General features: G+C 41.8%; 2 protein-coding genes across 5 annotated transcripts in view; both read right to left on the bottom strand.

The window, feature by feature from the left end:
- The window catches only part of ndrg4 (NDRG family member 4), a 62732-nt gene extending 56679 nt beyond the window's left edge, over positions 1–6053 (bottom strand). Inside the window, exon 1 of one of the 4 annotated variants that reach the window (XM_007904652.2) lies at positions 5966–6053. The gene's annotated coding sequence lies outside the window, so the exon portion shown is untranslated. Of the gene's footprint in view, positions 1–4461; positions 4604–4759; positions 4822–5965 lie in introns of those variants that run through there. The other 3 variants (XM_007904650.2, XM_007904649.2, XM_007904651.2) reach the window with 3 other exon arrangements.
- Positions 6054–20567: 14514 nt separating this feature from the next.
- Positions 20568–27238, bottom strand: gins3 (GINS complex subunit 3). Its single transcript, XM_007904656.2, has 3 exons — positions 26985–27238; positions 25192–25425; positions 20568–23018 (listed from the first exon to the last, which is right to left on the bottom strand). The coding sequence occupies exons 1-3, from the start codon at positions 27153–27155 to the stop codon at positions 22788–22790; spliced, it is 636 nt and encodes a 211-aa protein (XP_007902847.2). The 5' UTR covers positions 27156–27238; the 3' UTR covers positions 20568–22787.
- Between the last annotated feature and the right edge of the window lie 190 nt (positions 27239–27428).

Here is a 27428-nt window from a genome sequence, read left to right as displayed (position 1 = left end):
CACAATTTCGATTTGCATTATTGTATCTGTGGGGTACTCGTGATCCTGTAATTCCCAGCCAATTCATTGTTTGCCGACAGAATATTCTGGCAAATGGTCGTGACGTGTTGTAAGCTTTCAACTGACCCCGAGGTGGAGACTGTAGAAGCTGAGTGTTTTATCTCTTTGGTGGAGTGATGAGTGAAGAAGGGGAAATTATTCACTGGTTCACTTCACTGCGGGTATTGTTCCTGTCATTTTAATTCAATGTTTAAATGCTTTTTATGAGCCTAAAAATAAATAATAAAAATAAATAAACAAATAAAACATAACAATAATAATTTGGTCACTTCGACTGTTTGTGGGGACGCTGCTGTGCGCAATTGGCTGCCGTGTTTCACTCACAAATATACAGTCAATTCACTTTACAGTATATTCTGTGAAGCACTTTGGGACACAGAAGACGTGAAAAGCACTATATCAAATACAAGGATTATTATTATAAATTTAAGTGCTTTTCTTAAGTTTAAAGACACTGTCTTAAGACTAAGACTATGACAAATCACAGGCTCAAATTTCAGCTTGCTCTTGTGACATCAAATTACTATTATTAAAAACTATTAGGCATCAAGTCAATTTGAATCATCTCCAGCATTAAGTAAGGATTATGTCCAACAGAGTCTGCAGTGCACTCTCACTTCTGGGTCAAAAGATTGTAGGTTTGAGCCTTACACCAGGACTTCAGCTCATAACCAGGGGCTGACTGTCTGAAATCGGGCTGGAGGTAATGTGCTTTGGGCAAGATGTTAAACTGAGATCCAGGCTCGCTGTTCAGGTTAATGTTAATATCTCCCAACAGGGACTTTCACCAAAACAAATTAATTTCAAAGTTCACTTCATGGGGTTGAATGTATTCTTGGGCTCTAATATACCACAAATAGCAATTATAATGTTTATTAAAAAACATTATGCCCAGTTGTATGAAAACCTTTTGAGACTTTATATTGTGGTAACCAACAATAACAACTTTACATTTATACAGCACTGCTCACGCAGGGTAGCGTCCCAGAGACCACGACAGTGGCGGAACATGACATCGAGCTGGGGGAGGTGATCGTAGACACGGTCGAAGAGGAAGGGCTCAGGCGTGATCCTGAAGATGGAGAAGGAGGGGGCAAGGTGGAGAGATGGAGGAAGAGTGTTCCAGAGTTTCGGGGCGTAGTGGCACTTTACTGAGAGTAAAGTGGTCATTACAGAGGCCTAGGAGGTCTCCTTAGCCATCCCCCACGCTGCTCTCCCTCTCCTCATCATTGCCACATTGACTAAAAGGCACTCACGATTTAGTTACAGTTAATAGCCCTATATCCAAACCCATCAATCAGATTCTAGTTTGTCACTCACTCTCGGGGATGTTGGCGATGATAATTCCGTGGGAGGACATCTCAACGAGCTTCACAGTGTAGTGAGCGTGTATTTTGTGGGCGAACACAGCAGCCAATTTGCACACAGCAGTGCCCACAACAGCCATGAAATGAACGATCCATTTTATGAGGGAAATTGTTGGGCCAGGACAATACATATACAGTGTCTGAACAGTACGCTGCGTTTTTAGAGGCTCTGAGCTTTGGCTGAGCTGTTAAACTGCTGTCTGTCTTTTCAGCTGAACATTAAAAATGTTAAGACATTATTCAAAAAGAACAGGGTATCTGGGTCAACAATATTCCAGAGAAATCAATCATTCAGTTAATTGTGGGACCTTGCTCTGTGCAAAATACCTGCCAAACTTGCCTACAAATTCATAGTGAAATACATAATATATTTGACAACAATTCTATGTGAACCGCTCTGAGATGTTTCATCATTTATAGGAGCTAAATCAAGTGCAAGGATTATTCTTATTTGTTTTCCTTCTTGTTCTGCACTCTCAGTTTTGCCCAATTATTCTGTGTGGCACCATACGTTTTCTTAGTGAATTTCTCTAATCTCTCCTTGTCTGCAGCGATGTCTGTCTTGCCCTTGTCTCTAGTTTCTCTTTGCCACTCACTCTATCCAACTCTCAGCACCTCAATGTTATTTACTGTTCTTCAGTTGGTTTATGTTCCATGACCCTCATTCTCTCCCATCCCCCAAGTGTGTTCCTTACCTTGTTATTTTGCTCACAAAATACAGTTACACCACCTTACAGTATACCCTGTGAAGTGCTTTGAAATGTCTCGATATGTGATAAGGCGCTATATCAAATGCAAGTTAATGTATTTAATCCTCATTTATACTGCCTCTCCCATCCCACCAAATACCAGATAGTTTTTTTTTAATGTTTTGACACCAACATTATACAACAACTTACATTTATATGGCTCTCTTCACGCAAGATAGCATCTCAGAGCACTTCAATGCAAATATTAAATAAATAAGTCACTTTAAAGTTTTTTTTTACACAGAGAGTGGCGTCAGTCTCTACCACAGCCTGAAGTTAAGCCACAATCAGTTTCCAAAATCCCTATCACCGAAGTACCCTCTGGAGGCCCTTGAGAATGTTGCACTTGATTTAAGGGAGTAAATCAACCCTTCAGTCAGCACAAGGCACATTCTCTATTTTCAGAGGACCTAATAAGAACCTTGAACATATGTCAAACTTTAACAACCTCAGAAGATAATCACCCTCCCTGTGCAATGATGGCTGAGCCCAGCAAACTCAGCACAGACCGGGATTCAAACCAGCCTGTTCCTGGTCTCTAAGCTGCAAGTTCTGTCCACTGCCTGTAATGTGACCATATTTTGTAAACCGATTGAAAATGACCAATTTATTATTGTTTTGTTTTTTTGGATGGATTATTATTAGGCTCTGTGTGGAGTAAGGAAACTTGTCCAAGGTTTCGCCCTCTGCCTGGAATTGAACTCAGGTCTCTCGTTTGCAAAGCGAGTGCTCTAACCACTGAGCTACAGGACTCCACAAAATTGAAACAAAATATGAAACAAAATTGACTTGACCGCAATTCCTGATGATAGCAATTACTGGAGAAGTTGTTGGATTAATTGCTGTGTTTCTCTGATTAGTGGATCTGTTTTAGACTTTTATTGTTCTTGCTCTCAGTTTGTTGCTGAACAACTCAAGACAGGGCGAATTTGGACCCAGGATCACACAATACCTCATCCAGGAACTGTCCCCGTTAATTGGGAACAACTTGCATTCAGTTAATTCACTTACAGTATATTCTGTGAAGCGCTTTGAGACATCGAGGATGTGATAAGGCGCTATATCAAATGCAAGATTATTATAACACCTGTTTCTTTAAAGAAACGTCACCAAGTGGTGAACTGCCATAAACTTTCAAAGTAAAAATTGATTAGAAATGAAGTGAATATTGTTATGAAGATAAACGTATAAAGATTCGCAAACAGAAAAAAAACAAATTGACCAGTGTCTGTGATGAACATTATTCCTTGCTTAAACTTCCAACAGCAAATACATCACTTGTAATGGACTCATTATTTTGGGGTATGACACATGCATAAAACCATGATTGAAGAAACGAACCATGGGTATTTCACAAAAGCAATCTGCCCAGACAAGGGGAAGAATTGGATTTTAAGTGTTTATCAGATCTCCTCTGGCAGTGTTTGCCCAACAATTGATATAGCATCTTATCACGTCTTCGAGAGGTCTCAAAGCTCCTCACCAGAACAACACTGTAAAATGAATCGACTGTGGGCGAGACTCGGCAGACAACTGTGCCGCACAGCAGCGTCTGACAAACAGTCGTGGATTGAGTGACCAAATTATTTGTTCCTTTTGTTTTGAAGGGATTATTAACCCCAGAAAAGCGATGCACCAATCGACTAGCAACCGAGATCCTACTTACTGCTTGGTATAAACACACAATGATGCAGAGAGAGAGACGCGAAAACCACCTTTTTAAAAGGGCCCCATGGAAATGTTATTGTAATGAAATGGACACGCAGCTGCTCTCTCTGCTCAGAGGGTGGACACTGTCCCTTTAATCCCCCCCCCAACACACACGCACTTACAGGTAAAATCTCTGAGCAAACCCACTCGAAGCACAATTCTGACACTTGAGGCAATCTTAAACCCATTACTTTGCAGAGACTTACATCCACAAACATTTCCCCCCCACCCACCCCCACACTTCCTTCAAATGGCTACACCATTCAATCCTTGACCCCCCCCCCCCAACCCCCCAAAGCTATCTCAGAAAAGATGACTGTGCAAAGCCTCCAGCTTTGCATCCAGAGCAGACACAGTGACTGACACACTTCGGAGCCTATCCTTTTATTCAAACGCCAGGTCAATATAAAAAAAATAACAATTCGTCTTGCAATTCAGCCTCAAGTCAGCAGCCAGTGATTAAAGTGCTTCAAAGGCAACGAAATAAACTGCAGAACGTGTGGACTTGACATGCACCAGTGAATCACATCATTCACACACACACACACACACACACAGACACCACACACACTCACCCCCTCACTCCCTGCCCTGGCAATGTCTCAGCATCTCCCTTTACCTGGTGCAGTTCAGTTGGATTTGCCCAGGAACCTGGAGCTTGGACCCCCTGGTCTGGGCTGGGCTGGGCTGGGGCTGGTGGTGCTGGTGTCTGGGTTTGCACTTGCCTTTGCTGGGCTGTGCTCAGCACTGACGAGTCTCTCCACTGACTGGACTGTTCGCTCAGCAGTGAAGAGCCATCTCCAGACTCCCCACTGCCTCCTGTCACTCACCACACCACAGAGATGGACAGATACATTGCTCAGCGTCACTTACCAGGGCTCACAGGGAGCAAAGCAGAGCGACACCCACTGCTAAGCTAAGGCACCAGCTATATATATATATATATGTGTGTATATATATATATATATGAGGCATTCAGAAACAACAGTGCTATACAACCATTGAGAGAATGCCCATTCACATTCAGGAGCACTGAGATCAGTGGCCACAACACATTAGACACATAGCTTCTGAATCCTAAAACTCCCATGTGGTTGCAACAAGTTTAAAAGGGAGCTACAGAGAGAGAAAGAGAGAGAGAGAGAGATGCTTGGGAAGTAAGGGTATAAATGGACTATTGCAGAAAAGGCAGGAAAATTGAATTCATTTTTATTTGCCCAGCCGGGTGTCGTGACGCACGCGGAAACTCATCGCCGTGCTTAAGAGTATCCAAACCAAGCTGAGATTTCCATGCATCCCACCTCCACGTGGAAATCCCAGAGATAGATTGTTGGATGGAACATGCACTCTCTTCCTGAAGGGAGGCATCCTGCTTACCTAATTCCGGAAGGTACTAGGTGCAGGTTGGCAAGAGCCAAGGCTTGGGGAACCCAAGGTGTGCGTTGGGGTAACCGCCGGAGTTAGACAGATGGGAGCAAGAAATCGAAAAAAGACACAGACAGAACTGCTCAGCCTTGGAAGGGGTGCAGTGCAGATTCACCAGAATGGTTCTTTGGCAGAGGAGAGGTTTAAATTTATATTCCCTTGAGCTCGGAAGGTTGAGGGCGTGATCTGATTGAGGGGTTTAAAGGGATAAAAGGATCTGATTACGCAGATGGAAAGAATTTCCCTGGCAGTGGAATCCAGTATTAGAGAACATAATCTTGGAATTACAACTAAACCACTTAAAAGTGAAAACAGAAACCATTTTTTTCACATAGACGTTTGTGGAAATCTGGAATTCACTACCTGCCCTAAGAGGTTGTAGTTAGATGCCAGGTCAATCCAGATATTTAATCACTCTAATATTGTAATACACCTGTAAATGACTATTACTCTAACACAACTGTAAAACATTCTAGTACTGTAACATACAGCATTATTTTGGTCAGCTGAGTGTCTGACACATACAGAAGCCCGTCACCATGCTTAAGAATATGCAAACTAGGCTGAGAGTTACATGCATGTCACCTACACGTGGAAAATCCATGCTTGGAATGGAATGCCCACTCTGTTACTAGAGGAAGGCATCCCGCTTACCTGATTCTGGAAAGTATTAGGCTCAAATTGGAAAGCACTGCAAGTTAATGTATATAATCCTCATTTATATTTCCTAAAGCTTGTCCAGCTCAGATCAGCCTACCAATTAGGGCTTTGGCTTGCAGGGTTAACAGGAGCCGGGGAAAAATCCCTGCCCCTAGTGGTTGGTCCACTCCTCGGAGTCCTACCAATGAGCAGGGCTGGCTAGTCTGTCATCAACAGTTTCCTGGAATACTGAGGTTCCACCTGGCTCAGGAAACAGACGACCAAATCGTCACAGAGGGTTGACTCAATCCTATCATCCATTGCCAAGCATGTAACATACCTGTAAAATCATAAGGGTATTGTAACACATCTGTAAATCAGTACAACATCAACAACAACAAGATTACATTTGCATAGCGCCTTTCACGTCAGGAGGGCACTGTAACATCATTACATTACTCGCTGGAAACCATTCCATTGTAACAAACGTGCAGTGTGCCATCTTTCTGTGATTTGATACTGTGCTTTGACCTGCAGTAGATTTGTGGCAAACTGCCCACCATTTAAAAAGAGAATTTCACAAAATCACTTGATCTTATCTTTCCAGAATACTCGTCCTGACTTGATTGACTAAATTGACTTTGCTTGAGTTCATTTAAATGAAGATAGGAAATCGTGTCTCCTTTGCTGCTGGTATTGTTAGGAATCCCACGTCAATGAATGTTCTCAAATGCCAGGCTGCTGTCACTTCAGCTTGTCTGCTTCTGGCTCGCACTGTTATTCTCTGAAGCTTCAAAAGTCAGCGGCAGAGCAACTTTAACAGATGGTATGAAGAATTTCATAGAGATAGCCAACTTGCAAAAGGGATTGTATGCTTCGGGCGAGGGAGAATTCAACATTCTCCTGTAGCTTAGTGGTTAGAGTACTCGCCTCGCAAGTGAGAGGATCCTGGTTCGATACCCGGGCTGGGCAAAATGTTGGGCAAGTTTCCTTACTCCACACACCTTTGTTTACCTAGCAATAAGTAGGAACCCGGTTGTTCGTCGATTGGCGGCTTGCTTTTCCAGGAGTAATAAATCCCTTAAAAAAATGTGGTCACTCAATCCACAACTGTTTGTGGGACACCGCGTACACAATTAATGGCCGCGTTTCGCCCACAAAATATACACTCAATTCACTTTACAGTATCTCCTGTGAAGCACTTTGAGACGTCTAGAAGACGTGATAAGACACTATATCAAATGCAAGGATTATTATTATTACAACAACATTTGAAATTCTTTGAAACTCCCCTTTAACCTTACAGTTTTTTGCTGAACATTTTGTATTCTCTCATCTATTGATGAGTTTGCTGGATGGATCCATTAAAATTTTCAAGACTGAGGTGGATAGATTTTAGTTAGGTAAGGATATCAAGGGATATGGGGCAAAGGTGGATATTTTGAGTTGAGGTACAGATCAGCCATGATTTAATAGAATGGCGGAACAGGCTCGAGGTGCTGAATGGCTTGCTCCTGTTCCTATAATCCGATGTTCCTAGCTAATCATTTCTAACCCTATACAGCTTTTTCGATCCCTCTTATCATCCAATGTTCATTAAGTATTCTTTCCTTTAACTTACCATAAGGCTCCATATCAAATGGAAGGATTATTATAATAACACATTTCCAGAATGCTTCATGCCCTCTGTTCATTAGTTTATTTTTGACCTAATTCCATTCAGCTTCTGTTGAATGTCTCAACCGCTGCTCTCTTTGTTATTTTATGTGTTTTTTGTTACAAACAGAATAATTCCTTTTTTTAGTGTTCCTCTTCTTTCTGATTTTTCATTATTCCTGATTTACCTTGTTGTTCAGGTTATTGCTAGTATACTGTTATATTAAATGCTTATTTTGGTTTTAAACAGTGATACTCTATATATTGTTACCATAACAAACACAATACTTTTTTTTATTTACATAGCGCCTTTCACGTTGGGAGGACATCCCAAAGCATTTATCACTGGTTTGTACTAATGTAGATACTATACTGTATATTTTATATGGTTGCATTCTTGAATTTGATATTATTTTAAGACTGTGTCATATTATTGTATAACTCTGTTAATACCGTGCTATTAAACCATTATACTGCTTATTACTACTGTTGAAACTGTATTTTCTTTTGTTGCATTTTTGAATTGTGTTGACAGTTTTGATAATGGAGCCTTACGTTGTGTTATTACATTGCTCATATGTTGCTTCTTTGAAGATTGTATTATACTATTTCAGTATTGCTGTATTGTTAGATTTTGTATTCTAATATTGCAACTTTATGTTGTCTCCTTTTTTTATTATTTTGAAAGATCAACCCACAAATTGATTCAAGTGAGTTACACACTATAAAATTATAAGTGTCAGCTTGGCTTATGTCCTGTGTTAGAGACCTGGTCGAGACAGACACTTCAGTGCAGTTTTGGGGGAGCACTGCATTGTTGGAGTTGTTGTCCTTCAGATGAGACATAAACTGAGGTCCCGTCTGCCCATCTAAGATGGAAGTTAAAGAACCCATTACTATTTGAACATAGAAGGAATTTCCTCCCAGTTTCCTGGCCAACAAACCGCTGGTTAATCATTCCCCTCCTGGCTTTATGTGGGAGGTTGGCTGCCGCATTCACCTACAAAAGCACAGTCACCACACTTTATAGAAAGACCCTGTAATGTGATGAGGGCTGTATGAAATGCAAGGATTGTCCTTATTATAAACAGACACCAATCAATGACTGAGCCTAGCTTTGTTCGCTGCACATATGGATTTTGTATTCAGGGATTCGCAGCAAAATGGATTAAAATACCATTAAAAATGCATGGAGAAAAGTCAGGTCTTGAGCAAAAATTGCATCAAAGAGAACTGTGCACATATCTGCTTATCACATAAGTGGACTTAAACTGTACTTTAAAATGCATTACCACTGTTAAAGTATATAATGAGGTTTTTTTTCCTATCTTTAAATGCCAATTACAGTGACATGCAAGGTATTTTTATGTCAGAGGCGTACAACAGAGTTTCACAGCCAGTGGCCATGAGTCTGCAGCAGATAAAATGCACTTGTGTGCCATAGTAATTGTCATGTAAAAATAGAAAGCAGCATTATATTGATGGATTGAGACTGACTGATTACATTTCACTTAAGATCTTTAACATTTATAACATAATGAGAACTTCTATATTAATCCACTTTACACTATATTCTGTCAAGCGCTTTGAGACATCTCAAATGACATGATAAGGCGCTATATCAAATACAATGATTATTATGGTGTCCTAGAGGTAAAATGTTGTTGTATAACTCAGATTAATAAATTCAGCTCCAGACATGATAAACTTCCAATGCAATTTCAATGTAGTTATGGCCCATTGGGAGCTTTAAAAACATTATGCTGGTGATGCAAGATTGGTTCATATTTGTGTTGCTTCACACACCGAATTACAAAGGAAGGCACGGCCCGGCAAGGGCCAAACATTTCCCCATAAAACATTAGCCACAGAGAAAGAGACAAAGCAACAAAGCAAATGACTTTTGACCACAGCTAAGCATTTCAACATTATCAGTTTCATTGGAAGAGGAGTGGGAGTAGGTATCCATCTCACTTGACCATCAATGGTGTACATGGTGTCCACAAAGTCCTCTTACCCCTCGCCCTTTATTAAAACACAGTGATATGAGATTACGGAGTGTTATTCAGGGTGTCCACAAAGCAAAAATGGAGGAACTGTCAGAGATGCATTTCATCTCGAAATTACATCCATGTTATGGAAGATGGCACACTGAACATGGTGATGGATCATACACACATACCAATCCTCTGGACATTTGGACATCTAAGTACAGTTAAACACGTGTGTTGAGTACAATTAAATACTTCTAAATAGAATTATTATCATTCTTTCACATGTTTCAGTTGTTGATCAGTGCACAGTGGGCTGGGGGTTGGGAGACCAGTAATAGGACCTTGTGGAGATGCTGTACAACACTGGGGAACACAAGAGGACCTGGGTTTGATTCCCGGGTATAGAAAATAGAACCTCAGCGTTCAGTAAACACAGCCACATTTTACAATTGTATATACCATATTGACGATCCCATGGCACAATTCGAAAAGAGAAGGGAGTTTCTCATGGTGATCTGACCAACATTGTTCCAGATAAAATTGGTCACTCACTTTGGATGCGACATTAAACCAAGACCTTATTTGCTTGCTCCGTGGATGGCTGTTAAAGATCCCATGGCACTGTTCAAAAAGGGAAGGGAGTTTTTCCCAGTGACTGACCAACTATCTGCCAAATAAATTGGCAGTTCGCCTCATAGTTGTGTGTGAGGCCTCATTACGTGCAACATGTCTGGTGCATTCACTACAAAAATGATCTACACTTGACAGTCATTACAGATGAAGTGCTTCAAAAAATTTCAACACAATAAGGTGCTACAAAAATGACAGCTCGCTATCTATTACAGTAAACTCTTGATAACTCATCACTCTAAGGGAAAAGATGATGAGTTATCTAGAGTGGTTAGTTAGGCATATAAATATATATAATATATATCTCAGCCATATTTATGTATGTATATATACACATACATATACACAGAATATACTGCAAAGTTAATTGATTTATATTTGTGGCCGAAATCCGGCAGCCAATTGCACTCAGCAGTGTCCCACAAACAGTCATGGATTGAGTGACCAAATTATTATTGTGTTTTTGTTATATATCAGGCGTGTGGTGTAAGGAAACTTGCCCAAGGATTTGTCCTACCGGGAATTGAAGCCAGGTCTCTCGCTTGCAAGGCAAGTGCTCTAACCACGGAGATACAGATCTCCATAACAGTTGTATATTTAACAGCGAAAATATTTTATTGTGTATTCTGTGAAGAGCTTTGAGACGGCTAAATGACATGATAAGGCGCTATGTCAAAATTCAAGGATTATTATTGTTATGAAAATCATTCCACAATTTATCTGAGTCCAAATTGAGCCAGGAACAACCATCTCTGATGACTCTCTGATGAGTCATTAGATCTCAAATGGCAGTTGTGGAGTTCCATAAAACAGGTGGTAGCGCCCTCGCCTCACAAGCGAGAGGACCCGGGTTCGATTCTCGGGCAGGACGAAAAGTTGGGCAAGTTTTCTTTCTCCACGTATCTCTGTTTACCTGGCAGTAAATAGGATCCTGGTAATTAGTCGATTGGTGGATCACTTTCCGGGGGTAATAATCCCTCCAAAATAAATAAATGACTAAATTAGGTCACTCAATTTTGAGGAACACAGCTGTGCTCAATTGTCTGCTACGTTTCGCCCATAAATTCTCACAATTGTCTTTATAGTGTATTCTGTGAAGCGCTTTGAGGCATCTGAATGATGTGATAAGGCGCAATATCAAATGCAAGGATTATTAATTATTAAGACATGCAGCCATAACATCAAAATGACAAAAAATGCCAGTCATTACTGGTACAATGGGCTTCAGTGCAAATCTGAGCATGATTGCCCGTTGCCAACGGCAAAGCCCTTCCCTGTAATATATAGTATCTGGCTAAGAACTTCAGGCTTGCATTGCATACTTCAAGTGTAAGTCTGGCTATGAACGGCAGGTGAAAGAATAGCAAGCTGGTTTGCTGTCACAATGAAATGCTTACATCTAAACTAGGTTCTAATGGCCCTTCACTGTGTAGAACTGGTTACTAACAGCTCTACAGAGGTGCAGAATTAGGACATACAAGAGGTAATACTTTTTATGATTTTTTTTGCAATTTGACAGCAAATGCACTATAATTACACCTTTGGGGCACTTCTACCTCAGACAGCTGCAGGTCTGCCCATACCCTCAGTGACTGAGTATGAATAATTAAAAGCCTGATCTAGAAAATGTTTAAATAACTGATCCGCTAATAGAATCAGCAGTATATCTTTCACAAATTCCCTTTTTTTCCTGTGTTTCTCTCAGAGATTCCTGCATTTTACAAAATGTCATTTCTTTTGTCCTATTTCCCTTGGCTGGCTGGCTGACTATCTATCTATCTATGTCTACACACACACACTTGTATACATCTCTCTCTCTATCACTCTCTCTATCTATAAATACATACACACAGCTATACATAATTTAAAAATTTGATTACTCAATCCACGACTGTTTGCAGAACACTGCTGTGTGCAATTGGCTGCCGCGTTTTGCCCACAAAATATACAGTTAATCCACTTTACAGTATATGCTGTGAAGCGCTTTGAGATGTCGCAATGATCTGATGAGGCGTAATATCAAATGTAAGGATTATTATTATTATATTTAGCTCCTCCATTTTCTTAGGTTGTTTGGTTCCATAGAAGGCGATGAGGGGTGAGAGGCTGCTGGAAGTGTAAACAAATGGGGGTTTCTCCAGCTTTAGGCAGAGACTATGCATTTCTCAACAACAACTTGCATTTATATAACGCACCTTCACACAGAATAAAATCTCATTACTCCACCACAGTGCTTTGCAGTAGGGAGGACAGTAGTGCATAATGGAGGGTTCAAGGGACTCATTCAGACTGGCAAATATTCCACATGTGCATGTCGGGTAGAGATGAGGGGAGGTTTGCGCCCTAAGGAATGGATGCACATTATTATGAGCGCTAAGAATTGTGCCGACTTTTGTGATGCGGAAATTGGAGAGCGGAAATGCCATGAGAATGCCGATGATCGCAAGTCTGTACTGCTTGCAAAGCGCAGGAATGCTTTCAACAGTTGGCAAAAACGTTCACTGTGATATGTTTGCCTATAAAACAGTCATCACATTACATTCACTCTGAAGCGTTCTGAGGCATCCTCCAGACATAAAAGGTGCTAAATCAAATGCAAGGATTATTACTTATTGTTATTATTAGGCTACATTTCTGAATGAGCATTGTACAAATCAAACTTTCTAAAAAAACAAATAAACCCACTGTTTAATACATGTTCTTCCTTACTGGATTTGGTTGAAGGTTCAATATAAAGCAAGAGTGTATCGAATGTACGTGAAAACAAACCCAGGCAAAAGAGGTTGTGATTCAGTTCAATGCTGAGTGTATTAATGTCAGAGATTATCGGCATAACAGCTGTACTGTCACTAATTGATTGAACTGTACATCCGAATGCTCATCATAGTTCTTGCCTAACTATGGACCCTGTTTATCTAACCTTGAAAGGACAACTCTGCCCAAAAGCTGCAAAAGACAATCAGCAGAGGATAAGCAGAAGGACACATCATCATGACTGCAACTGGAATGCACACTCAGTCCCACATATGCAAATACCTGATAAGGGAATATTTCTGTTAACTCATTGACTCACACTGCCATTGGGATATCACTACACATGCTGACACTTCAAACCATTTCATTCACATTGGGAGATCACTATACATAGAGCCATTGGAATGTCACTACACAATTCAAAATTACCTGGATTTGGACCTGGGGAGTTGGGGGGGGTGGGGGGGGGGTGGGGGAAGTTGGGGTCAGGGCGGGTAGAGAGAGGGTGGGAGGGGAGGCAGTGGTGGAGTCGGGCAATGTTGCAGAGGTGGGGGAAGGTAGAGCGGATCATGGCACAGATGTGAGAGAGAAAGACCAGTTGAGGATCGAATAAGTTGCCTAGTTCCTGACTGGCTCTGTGAGGTGGATCCAAATGCTGCCAGTGCATGAGGTAAGGAGGCGTTGGCGAGAGCTAATCAGGAGAGCCTCACTTTTGCTGACGTTCAACTGTAGAAAGTTGGCTCTCAACCAAGACTTGTCAGGACGTCAGTGATCTTCGGGTCAATGGTGGAGGCAGAGAGATATAGTTGGGTGTCATCCGCGTACATGTGGAAGTTGACCCCATGTCTGCGGATGATGTAACCAAGAGGGAGCTTGTACAGGTTGAAGAGGAGAGGACGAGCCCTGAGGAACACCGCACAAGGAGGTGCAGGGGGATGAAGGAGAAGCCATTTGTGAAGACAAAGTGGAGCCGGGGTGAGAGATAGGATCTGAACCATTCAAGGACAGATCATTGAAGGTTAAGGTGAGAGGCGAGGCAGCGGAAGAGGATAGAGTGGTCCTCAGTGTCAAAGGCAGCAGAGAAGTCGAGGAGGATGAGGAGACAGAAGGAGTCCAGGTCACAGATGGACAGAAAGGACACATAAATACACCATTGTGGAGATCCCTGTGTACACTGTGCATTGCATACTGCCAACGGATATCACAGTACACTACCATTGGGATATTATTAGAGACTGCCTTTGGGATATTGTTACACACAATCATACATCAACATTACCAGATACTAAACTAGCAATGGAATATGAATATAAATACTGCCATTGGGACATAATTACCTACCACTGTTGACTGATCATTACACACTATAATTGAGATATTCCAGGTTTAATGCTGGTATTTACTGTACTAAATTAGCTGATTTTAACCAGAGTGAAGGTAGAAGCTACTTTGTGCTTGTGAGGGGAAAACTCAACGAGGTTCTACATCAAAGGCTTAAATTCCTCGTTGTCAGACCTATTAAAATTTATGATCCAACATTTTTAGTAAATTGTCAAATTGAGTTTTAATTTGGAAGCCAGTTAATTTGGGCATCGCAGAAAACTGACTTCTGAATTAAAACAGAATGTAACACTTTTAACAATTTAACATTAACTTCTGGTCTTAGCCTTAAGGCCATGAGGGATTCCAGCCTCTGATTAGTATCAATTGTCATGTGGAAAGTATGTATGTGCACATCACGTTAAGACAGGATCAGACTTGACCGTGATGCTCCTATGATCAAAGAACTTACTACATTGACTGACTGGGCTCACACATGGTTATTTGGGTGATAAGTCTATGTGTTAGTGTCTCAATGAAAGGAGTTAATATTGGAGGGGGATGAATTTAAAACAATTTAGTTTTAAACATTCCAAATATTGCTGTTGTGATGTCAGTACATGCCATCATCGGGACAATCCCAATGCAAATTCATTCCACACCCTTATTTCAACACGACTGATGACACCATCGTTGGGATATCACTAATGTGGTGACACCATCATTGGGATACCACTATTCACACTGCTACTTATCTTATAACTATCTACTCTCCCATGTTCCCCTCCACGTCAATTATATCAGCGCCTTGGGACGTCCTTGTGACAATGAAAGGCACTTTACAAATGTAATTTGTTGCTGTTGTTGGGTCCTCTCTGAGTTGAGTTGCTTAATGGAGCAAAATTGCCTGTAGAGTTGTGCTGTGCTGCTTGAAATCGTTTCATGCAGGCATCAGAGAAAAAAATGTTTATCCCATCAGTTTGGCCTAGATTTCAACACAAGTCCTAACAGTGATATGGTTAGTGTTTTAATTGGAAACATCCATCCCCCCACCCCCAAAATGTTTTCCTCATCTACGTGACATCCATGGCATCCTCATAACAGCTCTTATTCTTGAACAAGGTCCTCCAACCATTGGTAGATGCCAAAACCTCTTAAGATCAGAATGCCTGCTATTACTTTTCTACTTGAAGCTGAAGGACTGCAGCTGAGAAGAGAGTGACATTCAAACCCAAATACATTACAGTCATCTAGTATTAGCAAGACTGGGAATGAGCAACACTCGTGAATGTTTAACATCAAGCATTCCATTCAAACCAAGTGCCACGTCGTGCAGTCAGGTTCTGAAAATGCAAACACCAGCAACAACAACAACTTGTATTTATACAGTACTGCTCATGCAGGGTAGCAAACCAGAGCACTTGATAGTGGTGGAGCATGACGCCGAACCGGGGGGAAGGGGTCAATGACCGTAGGCACGGTCAAAGAGAAGGTCTTCAGGCATGAGCTGAAGATGGGGAAGGAGGGGCAAGGTGGAGGCACAGTCTACAAAAATAGTTGTCTTATAGAGCTTCTTTACATCAATCTGTTCTTTTTAACCAGCTTCAATGGTCAGATTTGATATCCTCAGAATGCCTAGCAATTTGGTCAGTGGTGACATTTTCATTTAACAGTTTACTGTTTTTGGTCTCATCTCACTGTTTTATCTATAATAACTGCAAGACTTGGTAACTTAAAACCAAGGGTCTATTTGGACTTCTCAAGCCTAAGTCTAATTTTCAAGTTCACATGTACAGAAATTAAACTGGTTAATATATAGAATTTAATATTTATTCAGTTGTATAGCAACAAGACTGATGCTCTCCTGCTTGGTTCCCCATCAGTGCCTACGCATTATTATTAGTGGGGGGGGGGTCACCTCCCCTCTCCCCCCAGCTCAGCATCGTGCTCCGCCGCCACCACCACCACCACTCTGGGATGCTACTGTGCGTGAGGGGCACTACGTAAATGAAAATTGTTATTTGTTTCAGATGCAAACAGCAACTTGGATGGATGCACACTTATTTGACTCAACTATTCCTTAACCCCACATCCGTGCTCAGCTTTGCCCCACCTCCGAAATATTGTTTGTATCCACCACATCTCCCCTCGGACTGCCAAGACCCTCGTCTATGCATTGATCATCTCCAGGCTTGATTACTTCAATGATTTGCTCGCCAGACTCCTTAGCTCTCTATACTCAAGTTTGCAGACAATCCAGAGCTCTGCAGCCTGTGTCCTTTCCCACACCAGCCTATTACCCCATCCTCGCTGGTATCCCCATTGGTTCCCCATCCCCCAGTGAATTGACTTCAAGATCCTTGTTCTCACCTTTAAATCCCTCCATGGTCTCACCCCACCCTACCTCAGTGGCCTCTTCAAACCCTACAGACCCAACAGCTCCCTTTGTTTAGTGAGCACTGGCCTGCTTCATATCTTCCACCCTACCTGCCCCACCATGAGCAGATGGGCTTTCAGCCTATCCATCCCCACACTCTGGAATGTCCTTCCAACTCGCTCTCTCCTTCAACTTATTCATGGTATGTCTCAAGATCTACCTTGTGGCTCCCACCCACAGCTCGGGTGCCAAGCCAGTACTGTTAAAAACTTTGGGACATCCTCCCGATGTGAAATGCACTATATAAATGTAAATGTATAGCTTATTCTTAGTGTATTCAATTTGTTAATGTCATCTTGTGGCAGAGCGCTAGTTATTTTTTGCCACAAATAACAGGCTTTTAAGCTGGACACACCAGGGATCCCAAATACTTCATGTCTTTAGCTTAAGACTCTCTAACAGTTAGTGGAACTTTGGAAGAGTCTTAATTTGAAGCCAATTTTCTAGTCTTTTATCGGTATTGCAGAAAATCGGCTTACAATTAACACTGAATTTAAGAATTATGAAAAACAATCTAAAATGTTAAGGCAATTGTTTTAAGCCTTGTAAAATTAGGAGTTTCAGATTCCTTCTATTGTGTTCAATTGGAAAAGCATCACCATGATCAAAACATCTCCTTTGGGCTCCTTATTTAAAAAAGGACATACTTGCCCTCGAGGGGGTGCAGCGTAGATTCACTCGGTTAGTTCCTGGGATGAGGGGACTGACCTATGAGGATAGTCTGAATAAACCAGAGCTGTATTCTCTAGAGTTCAGAAGAATTAGGGGAGATCTTATTGAAACTTATAAGATTCTTAAAGGGCTGATAAAGTAGACACAGAGGGACTGTTTCCCTGGTAGGAGAATCTATAACCAGGGGTCACAGTCTTAAAATTAAGGGTCAGCCTTTTAGAACAGAGTTGAGGAAACATTTCTTCACTCAGAGGGTAGTGAACTTATGGAATTCACTCCCCCAGAAGACTATAGATGCTCATTCCTTGAACATTTTCAAGGCTGAGACTGATAGATTCTTGAAAAAATAGAGGGATTAGGGGATAGGGCAGGGAATCAGAGTTAGGTGAGAAGATCAACTATGATCTTATTGAATGGCGGAGTAGGCACGAAGGGCCGAATGGCCTACTCCTGCTCCTAATTCTTATGTTCTTATCACCACTACAGCACCATTAATTCAACCAGACAAATCTTAAATGGATCACTTTCAACAATAACAACTTGCATTTATATAACGCCCTTCACACAGGGTAGCGTTTCAGAGCGCTTTCAAGAATCACTGGTGAAAAAAAATCATAATGGTCAAATGTGTACAATACTTATTTGTGTGTGTCTCTGTGTCTCCTCTCTCTATTGTTGCTACATGTGAGAGCGGCCCAGAATGACTCTACCATCCAACCTACTGCTCATGGGATGTACAAAGTTTCTATTCATGATAAACTACCAGAGAACTTCACGGTAGCATGGGATGTATGATAACTCAGACATAATGGGGACAGGATGCAACAATGTTAATTAAAATTTGAGAGACTTTTTAATGAGGGCATGGTGCATTGCAGTCTGTTACAAACATGAGCTTTATAATGAGGATGTGGTACAACAGTGTTAGAACTGATGCTTTTAAAATGAAGGCCAAATAGTGGAGTGGTGTTGCAGTGGAGCGTGTTACAAGGATGGGATAAATGAGGTAGTTCTTTCCTCAATGCATCCACGTCCATCTCTTCCTTTTTAGCCAGCTCTATTTACTTCTATTGTGGTCAATTCACTTTGCAGTATATTCTGTGAAGCGCTTTGATCCGTCTAGAAGATGTGATAAAGCACCATATCAGATGCAAGGATTATTCTTCTTCTCTCCAGTGCATTTAATGCACCTTCTTGCCTCCAATTTCAAATTGATCAACTGTCAGTGTTCACATTCAATACTTCCTCTGCCAAACACTCAGGAGAGAAAGGAACACCGTCTAGAAACAGGGCTATTTGAGTTTTGATCATTCATAAATGTTCACTTTGCAATTAGAAAAGTCAAATAAATGTTTAGAAAACTACATAATGTGGCCAATCATAATAATCTTTCCTCTCGAATACTCTCTGTATGTCCCAATAGTAAAGCCTGGAAAAGAAGGCTATTTGTTGTAAAATGATGCACTTTTGATTTGATTTTGACTGTACCCAAAATCAAAACAACGTTAACGCCAAGGCACTGCAGTAGAGGAATTTGAAATTGATTTACCAGAAAATCTAAATCCCGCCCAGTTATTTTGATCGAGAAAAATGACCTCTGTTTGGAAATGAATCATGTGATCCAAGTCGATTGTTTTCTGCAGAGACAAACTCACATGTCAAATTCAATTAAAATGTAGTACCATTAAACATCCTGCACCTCACACTGAGAAAAATGACCAACCATCGAAGCACTGGTAACCCTCGGGGTCCCTTTGCTTAATGTGAATGTCAAAACTGGACAGAAATCGGTTCAAAATCATCAAGGTCAGAGAGGAGGCAGACTGACAGACAAACATAGGAACACAACAACAAGATTGCATTTATAGAGCGCCTTTCACGTCGGGAGGACGTCCCAAGGCGTAGGAACACAGAGAAAAGGCAGAGAACACCAGGTAAGAGACAGAGAAAAGAATGGGGAAGAGGAAAAGACACAAAAACAGATAGTGATTTCAAAATAACGAAGAGCAGAACTTACAGTAAAATAGGTGAGAGTGCCAAGTGGAGAGAAAAAATGAACAGAAAGAAAGACTGACATATTGAGAAAGATAGACAAGTAAGATTAATAGTGGCTTGGTTGGATGCATTTGAAATTGCATAGCTGTGTGGTTGTGGTGGGAAAGAGGCTCATATAGAGTATAAACATCACCTGGACTGAATGGCTTTTATCCATTCCATGTAATTCTAACATTCTACAGGTTAACGTTAATAGGACTGAGGCTCTCCCGCTTGGCTCCAATCAAAACTTTCTCCCCTCAGGCACTGTCTGCATAGAGCTGCATGGATGCTCATTCATCTCAAGTACTTCCTCTCTCCCCCTCGTTCAAGGTACCTTTATGATCGTGGTTTTGGTCCTCTTTCCCCCCTCAGCTCCTACTCTCAACTCTGGTGCCCAAGTCAGGATTGTCAAGCACTTTGGGAAGTCCTCACAACGTGAAAGACGCTATACAAGCACAAATTGTATTGTGGAATTTGGAGTCTTGTTCAACTCCCTACATCTGATTGTTGCATCTAAGCTCTCACCCACTTGGCTTTCCCTCACCTACTCAATATGACCCTCCTACATCATGACTTCTCTCCTCAAGTTGCTGAGACTCTCACCCCACCTTCATTATGTCCAGGCACGATTATCGCAACTCCCTTTTCGCCAGACTCCCGATCCCCAATCTACTCAATCAGTAGACTGTCCAGAACTCTGCACCTCTCCCGCACCAGGATTCCACAAACCCATCAACTCTACCTTTAATTGGCTCCACTGGTTCCCCACTCCAAGTGGATCAAATTCAAGATCAAGATTCAAATTCATCATAACTTTCAAATGCTCCCATGGCCTCACCCGATCGACATCCTTGCCTTCAAAGTCTACCTTAAGACCCATGTTTTTGACCGAGCTGTTGGCTACCTATCCCCCCAACACCCTCTCTCTGCTACTCAAAAGGCTGACTAATAAGAATCAATGAAGGTATCTAGCTAATCCGTTTCTGCCAAAGATTGTGTGAACACAGGGTTCAACTGTGTTTTGGAATATTAAATAGAGGAAGGGGAGAAATGAGATTAGCCATACATGACCTCTCCATGCTGCATAATTGGACACCATGTACTGGACACATAAATAGAGCTATTAAAACTGTTTATTTCTATCACATTATAAGAATTGGTTAAGTATCTCGTCAATCTTTCCCATATTCATGCACTGCAGAGTGAAAACGCTGTCCATGCACGAAGTGCACAAAACTACAGAAACCTTGTGAATGGGCCAGAGTGTCAAGATGACCGAGGTTCCACTTATTCCTTTGCTTTCACTCCAAAATGACCAGAATTCAGTAGAGCAATTTAAAAACCAAAACAGATACAGACAGATACAGAGGGAATTATTCTACTGAAAGATGTCAAAGTTAACTGCGATACATGTCTGGTATCAAAACCCAGGTCGTGGTGGAAAAACAGGAATTCCAGAATGACCTAGATATGTGAAACACTAAGCTGTTTAGTGGTATTATCATAGAACATCACATTACATGAAAAATGTTAAGCCACTCAAAATATTAAAAGCAGATTAAAATCAGATAGATTCAAATCTTTAAAAATAAAACAGATCAAATGGACAGAATGGTCTATGTGCAAAATCTGAGCCAGATTACACAATAAAATTATTAAAAGTTACATTTATTTTATTTAAAGGATAGATGCTTGCGTTATAAATGGATTTACGGTAAGCTTTAGCCTCAAACATTAAGCTTTGCTTCTGCTGTTTATATCATCAGAAGCTCTTGAATTAGATGAAATTCTTGTCATACTCACAACCATCCTGACTTCAACATGAAGTGCATTAAACTTTGGCAAGAAGCATAAAGGCTTTAAAATAACACAATTCAGTTTCACATCCAAATACTCAACTGGGAGACTACCACATGGATCAGTCTATGACAACCAGAACCAAGCATGTTAAAACCAATGAATAATTGAAACCCCAAATTTACATTTCCATTGCCCTACATTTTTTTCTGATCATCAATATCACCAGACTGGACTGAAGCAGAGCAGCCTCTGAAATTGTACCTCTGTTGCCCTCAGTGGGAAAGTGGAGGTATTACATTCATCATATGGAATCCATTTTAAACGTAAAGTTCAACCAGTTTGGGGCCAACCTGCAGCAGAGATTGCTACAAGTCAAGGAGTTGGAGTCGACCAGATTCCTTTTAGACACCAACTTAAAACACTGCACTTCATCAAAACAAATAACGGAACTAATGCACACGTACTAACTTCCTGAACTAGTATCACTGCCATGCAACAACCCAGTTGAGAATTTCTAAAGTTTAGCTGCTACAGACACACTGAAATACTAGTTGGCCCTGGCTTCAACCCTACAGACCAGCTGAAAGTAAAGCCTCAATCTATTTGAGTTGCCAGGCAACACTAATCTCTGCTCAATGCCAACAAGAAAATGAAGGCACATTGTAAGGAAGCACAGAATTGAAGTTAGACTCAATGAACCTGTTTATGATGACACAAACAAGTTAACGATTTGTCTGCTTCGCTTACATCCCATTGCTGCCTTCCAGTCACTCCTCCTTCCTACTTGTAGAGAGGCCAATTAGGAGCGTCAACCTCCACTTATATGTAGTGCGCTCAGATGTGCTAATTAAATAGGCCATCTCTCTCCTCCTCCAGAGCAAAGCACCCTATACTTCTTAGTTTCAATTGAGCACAAGAGATGAAAGCAGGCTGTTTGAATATCAATCAAGTGTGGGATGAAAGCTTTTGACACTTGAGTTCAATCTTCTATCACTAGAGAAATTGGACAATCTCTTGTGCTGGACTAGTTTAAATAAAATACCAGACAGTTTGACTTAAAAGTGAGAAACAGAGTTACAATCTTCCAATAAATGTTTTGTCAAGAAGAATTAAAAAGAGACAGTGTATTGTTATGACACGTAGTCAGTACCATTCGCCGTTCTTTGACTTCAAATAGAAGCACAGTAATTTTGGGATGTAACAAAGAATTAAAAATGGAGAACAGTCTCATATCTTGGTTGAAGAGGCTCCAAGTTGTGCATTAGGAGCACGCAAGGAGTCAGCATAATGAAAATCACTGAATCAGAATAAATACATAGGTTCGTAAAAAGCCTTCAGAAGCAGGTTTTCAACATGCAGGAACAATGCAGTGAGTGCAATGCACACCTGGCCAAGCATTTGTACTGTTGGCCATTGTCCAGTAGGTAAATGTGCTGGCTTCTGACTGGTAGATTGGGGTTAATTGTTCAGACAGAACTGCTGCCTAATGTCACAAGATTGTGATTGTTCCCTCCAGTTTGTCCCATGCGGTTTCATTTCAGCTGTCCATTTCTGAAAACTTCCTTTTGCCATAGCTCTGAACCAGGTGGGAGGTGGTGATCTGGACAGCCTTCCCCTTCTCCCAGCTTTGGAAGTCATTCAAACTCTTCTGTCCAGCGTGGAACAACCCCCGCTCCAGCTCATCCAAATGGGCCACCAGCACCGACGTGTCCTCATTATACGCGTTCTGGGAAGAATCCATGATGCGACGAAAGCGACTAACAAATGTCTGTGTGAAAAACAAACAACTTAGGAAAACTTTACAGAAACACAGATTTGAAAGAGCAGCTTGGTTTGCCTCAAAATCAAATGCCCTCAAGGTACTTTCCAATAAAAGAATAACCATTTTAATAGGCTTCATCGTCATCATAATAATAATAATCCTTGCATTTGATAAGCGCTTTTCACGTCTTCTAGAAGTCTCAAAGCGCTTCACAGAATATACTGTAAGGACTGTACACTTTCAATTACTGTTCAATAATCACAGCCAACCCCATGCTAAAGGGACAACAGTTATTGGGTACATTTGCTGTTCCAATATATGTTACTCGTTCAAATATACAATATCAGTTTCATACACATTATAATTAATTAGACATTCCTTAGTTCATCTACTTAAACAGTCCAAATCCTTTGAATGTCACCAGCATTTTTTTTATTCCAAGCAGCAGCATCTTCTGTTGAATTAGTAGATTACCTAACACTACAGACTTCAAAGAACCAGAACCCTAATTGCTCTGAACTTCATCTCATTTTTCAATCACATAATTAGTCTATACTGACAGTGCTAAGCTCTGTACTGTATTATTTTGACTAGAGGCTCTGGCTGCTCCACGTCCCCCGACTCACCCATCCCACCATTGGCGGGAGAGCCTTCAGCCTTCAGCCCCAACCTCTGGAATTCCATCCCCCAGTCACTCCGCCTCGCCCCCTCCTTAGCCTCCATCAAGTCCCGCCTCAAGACCTTCCTCTTCGACCATGCCATTGGCCAGGCCCCCTTCCCCTCCCCTCCCTTACCCCCCCAACCCCAGCTCGGGTCTGAAATGCTGTACTCTGTCCAGTGCCTTGGGACGTCCTCCCGACGTGAAAGACGCTATACAAATGTAATCTTCTTGTTGTTGTTGTTGTTGTGGAGGTTAGACTGTTAATTTTCAGTCGCATCGCTTAAAATTGTGAAAGGTATGTTTTTCACTGGACTCATAATTATCACATCGACAATGGTTTATAAAGGACTAGCATTTTTATAATGCATTTTGAATTACAGCAAAGCTCCTCACAATTATTGTCTGGCGCAGTCACTGTTTTCGCAGCAAACATAAACGCCATGTCTGCCAGCAAAGACCTACAAACCGCCACGAAATTAATGGTCAATTAACATTGGGAGAATCTCCCTCCCTCAGACATTGCCATGTGACATTCAATACCCATCTAAAAGAAGATAGACACAATCTCACTTTAATGTCTCATTCAATATCAGCACATGTATTAATCCAGCACTGGATTGTTAGCCTAGACTTTAGGGAATCTAGGAGTTCTATAGCTCAGTGGTTACAGCACTCGCCTCGCAAGTGAGAGACATGGGTTCAATTCCTGGCAGGACGAAACCTTGGGCAAGTTTCCTTACTCCACACGCCTGATAATACTCCCTCAAGAAAAAAAACATTAATAAATTTGGTCACTTCAATCCACCACTGTTTCTGGGACACTGCTGTGTGCAATTGGCTGCTGCGTTTCACCCACAAATGTACAGTCAATTCACTTTACAGAATATTCTGTGAAGCGCTTTGAGACGTCTGTCAGTACAGTCTACACTATGAAGTGGAATTTGACTCTGTATTTTATGGGCGAAATGTGGCAGCCAATGCGCATAGCAATATCCCACATTCAGCCATGGACTGAGTGACCAATTTAATTTGGGGGATTGTTGGCCAGGGTACCAAGAGAAACTCCCTTCTCTTTTCGAACAGTGCCATGAGATCTTTAACATCCACCTGAACAGGCAGACAGGACCTCAATTTAACATCTGAAGGACAGCACCTCCAACAATGCAGCACACCACTAGCACCACATTGAAGTGTCAGCTTAGACTATGTGATTCGAAGTCACGACGTGAGGTTTGAACCCACAACCTTCTGACTCAGACACACAAATGCTACCACTTAGCTATACTACACAAGTATTTCAGGGAGTATTTCAGCACCCTGCATATAAACATACACAAAGACACGTTTGCATGAAAGCAGCTAAGAACAAATATCTGTCAACTTTCCTTTCTTCTCTGTTGTTGGACCACATACTTCTGCATCCTCTATCAATGGCACTCTGTTAAACCTAAAATAACTATCGATCTTTGACAAATACACTTTCAATTGCAACAAACTGGAACCACACTGGGAACTCACCTGTAAGATTGTCTGAGCAATCTCCGTGTTCTCTGGGCTTTCAAAATTCAGCAGCTGCGTCCCAAACCCATAATAATACGGCCCCATTTTGTGCAGGTCCACGACATTTGCATCGGCGTTGAAGATTGTCCGCCATCTTCCATTATATATTTTTGGGGCACTGACGGAGACAATACGGCGCTTGGGATCACTAAGTCCTTTGGCCAGCCAAAGAGGTAGCTCCATTTTAGTGGCCTTGGGAAAGATCATGAATAAAAATCAATTTACAAAAAATGTTTTTTAACAAATAAACACACAAAACTACTCAGTCAGAAATTGAATGTTGTAGACAATGCTCTGTATTATTATTTGTATTATTTCACGTAGGGAGGACGTACTTAGGAGGGTGAAAATCATCATGGTTCTGTGTTCCAAGATTTTCTTTGCACATTGAAAACCTTAATTCTCTGTACATTCAATATTTTAAAAATCTACCTTTTCATTTGTACTTCAGTCACCAATCTTCTATTGGTTACCCGCATGTCCTTATTTATAAATTTATTTTGAATGGTGTTGCAAATACCACAAGCTCTACAGCATACTCATCAACCATCTACTTAGCATATTAGTCCTAATACACTACAGAAAATGCACATTCAAACAAAATTTGTCTGAATATATAAACTTAAGTTGCTTTAACTTCTTCACCTTCAACTCAAGTGTTATGTGATGTGAAAGTGCTCTCTGTAAGCCCAATATGAAACAACAAAATTTATTACTGCATAGCTGGTTCTTTTTCAAAATGAAAGATCACGCAGTGTAAAACGATTATTTAAATGCCACTGCAAATGTACAAAACAAACAGGTGGCCAGGACCCTTACTTGTACCTCTTCAATTGACTTCACTTTAATGCCAGCTACCCGAGTGGTAAATAACAACAACAAAATTTCATTTGTACAGCGCCTTTCACGGAGAGGACGTCCCAAGGCGGCGCTGGACAATCAGTGCTTCGGCGCAGAGCAACAGAGGTGTTAGGTTGCAAAACCACTTATTTAAATCTAGTTGGATTTTGTGTTCAGATTTAAGAGTGAGCAGCTGTTCAATCTCCAGTCTGTGGCATCGTAATCGGAAGTGTGTCTTAAGTTTAAGGTATGAGGTAAGAGAAATCAGCGAGTGACCTCTGCTTGGAGGAGGCAGATTGAGGACATGTCAAGTGAGGAGAGGCTCCGGCTTGGCTTCCCCTCCACCGCCTGTCAGAATGTAATGTGATGTCCTACCTGAGCAAAGCAATGAGCTTTCAGGGCCCTTCGACAGTAACCCGCACTTGTCAGGCAGAATCATAATCCCTCCAAAAACCAATAACAATAATAAATTGGTCATATTCAATCCACGACCGTTTGTGGGACATTGCTGTGCGCAATTGGCTGCCGCGTTCGCCCACAAATATACAGTCAATTCACTTTACAGTGTGTTCTGTGAAGCGCTTTGGGGCGTCCTCCCGACGTGAAAAGCACTATATCAAATACAAGTATTATTATTATTAAGTCAAACGTCAGGATTATTTTCCAGGACGTACGTGACAGGTTCCTGGTTACTTTCCGGACAACAGTCACTTCAGTGGCCCCTCCTTTGCGCGGGCAGTCGCCGAAAAAGAAAAAAAGATTCTTTACAATCGTAATCCTTGCATTTTGATCCAACGCCTGAGCAGGTCTTCAGCGGCGGGGGGGGGGGGGGGGGGGTGCAGTGAAGTGTAGTGACTGTGCAGTTTGTGGGCGAAGTACACAACGAAATAAGTGCACGATAGAAGCTTTACCTCGGGGATGAGGGGGGCCTCGCCGCTCTTGTCCAGGAAGCCGAGCCGCGGCAGCGCCGTCTCGGTCTGACAGGGCAGCTTCTCCTGGGTCATCAGGATATCGTCCAGACTGAAGAAGCTCTCCTCCGGGCCGCCGGGGGCCACGGGCAAGTAGGAGTCGGAGCGCGGCATTGCACGGAGGGATTCCCCGGGAGCGAACACCCCGCCAGCACCCACCGGGAGCTTAAAGTCACCGCCGCCGCCGCTCCGAACACCACCGCAGCGAGTGGACGCCCCGAATCTCCCGCCCGAACAACCAATCGAGCGTCGATCGCTCTTCGTCGCACTCACCCACCCAGGGAACCCGAGTGGAGCGCAGAGCCACCGATGCCCGCTGACGTCACGCGCGAGCCTCTCGGCGGATCCTTCGACCGGGAAACGCCACGCGGCGGCGAGGAAGGCCTT

This window comes from Callorhinchus milii, unplaced genomic scaffold, assembly GCF_018977255.1.
Source record: "Callorhinchus milii isolate IMCB2004 unplaced genomic scaffold, IMCB_Cmil_1.0 Scaffold14, whole genome shotgun sequence".
In the NCBI taxonomy this organism is placed as follows: domain Eukaryota; kingdom Metazoa; phylum Chordata; class Chondrichthyes; order Chimaeriformes; family Callorhinchidae; genus Callorhinchus; species Callorhinchus milii.
Note: the sequence above shows the minus strand (reverse complement) of the source record. Positions and strands in the feature narration are given on the sequence as shown.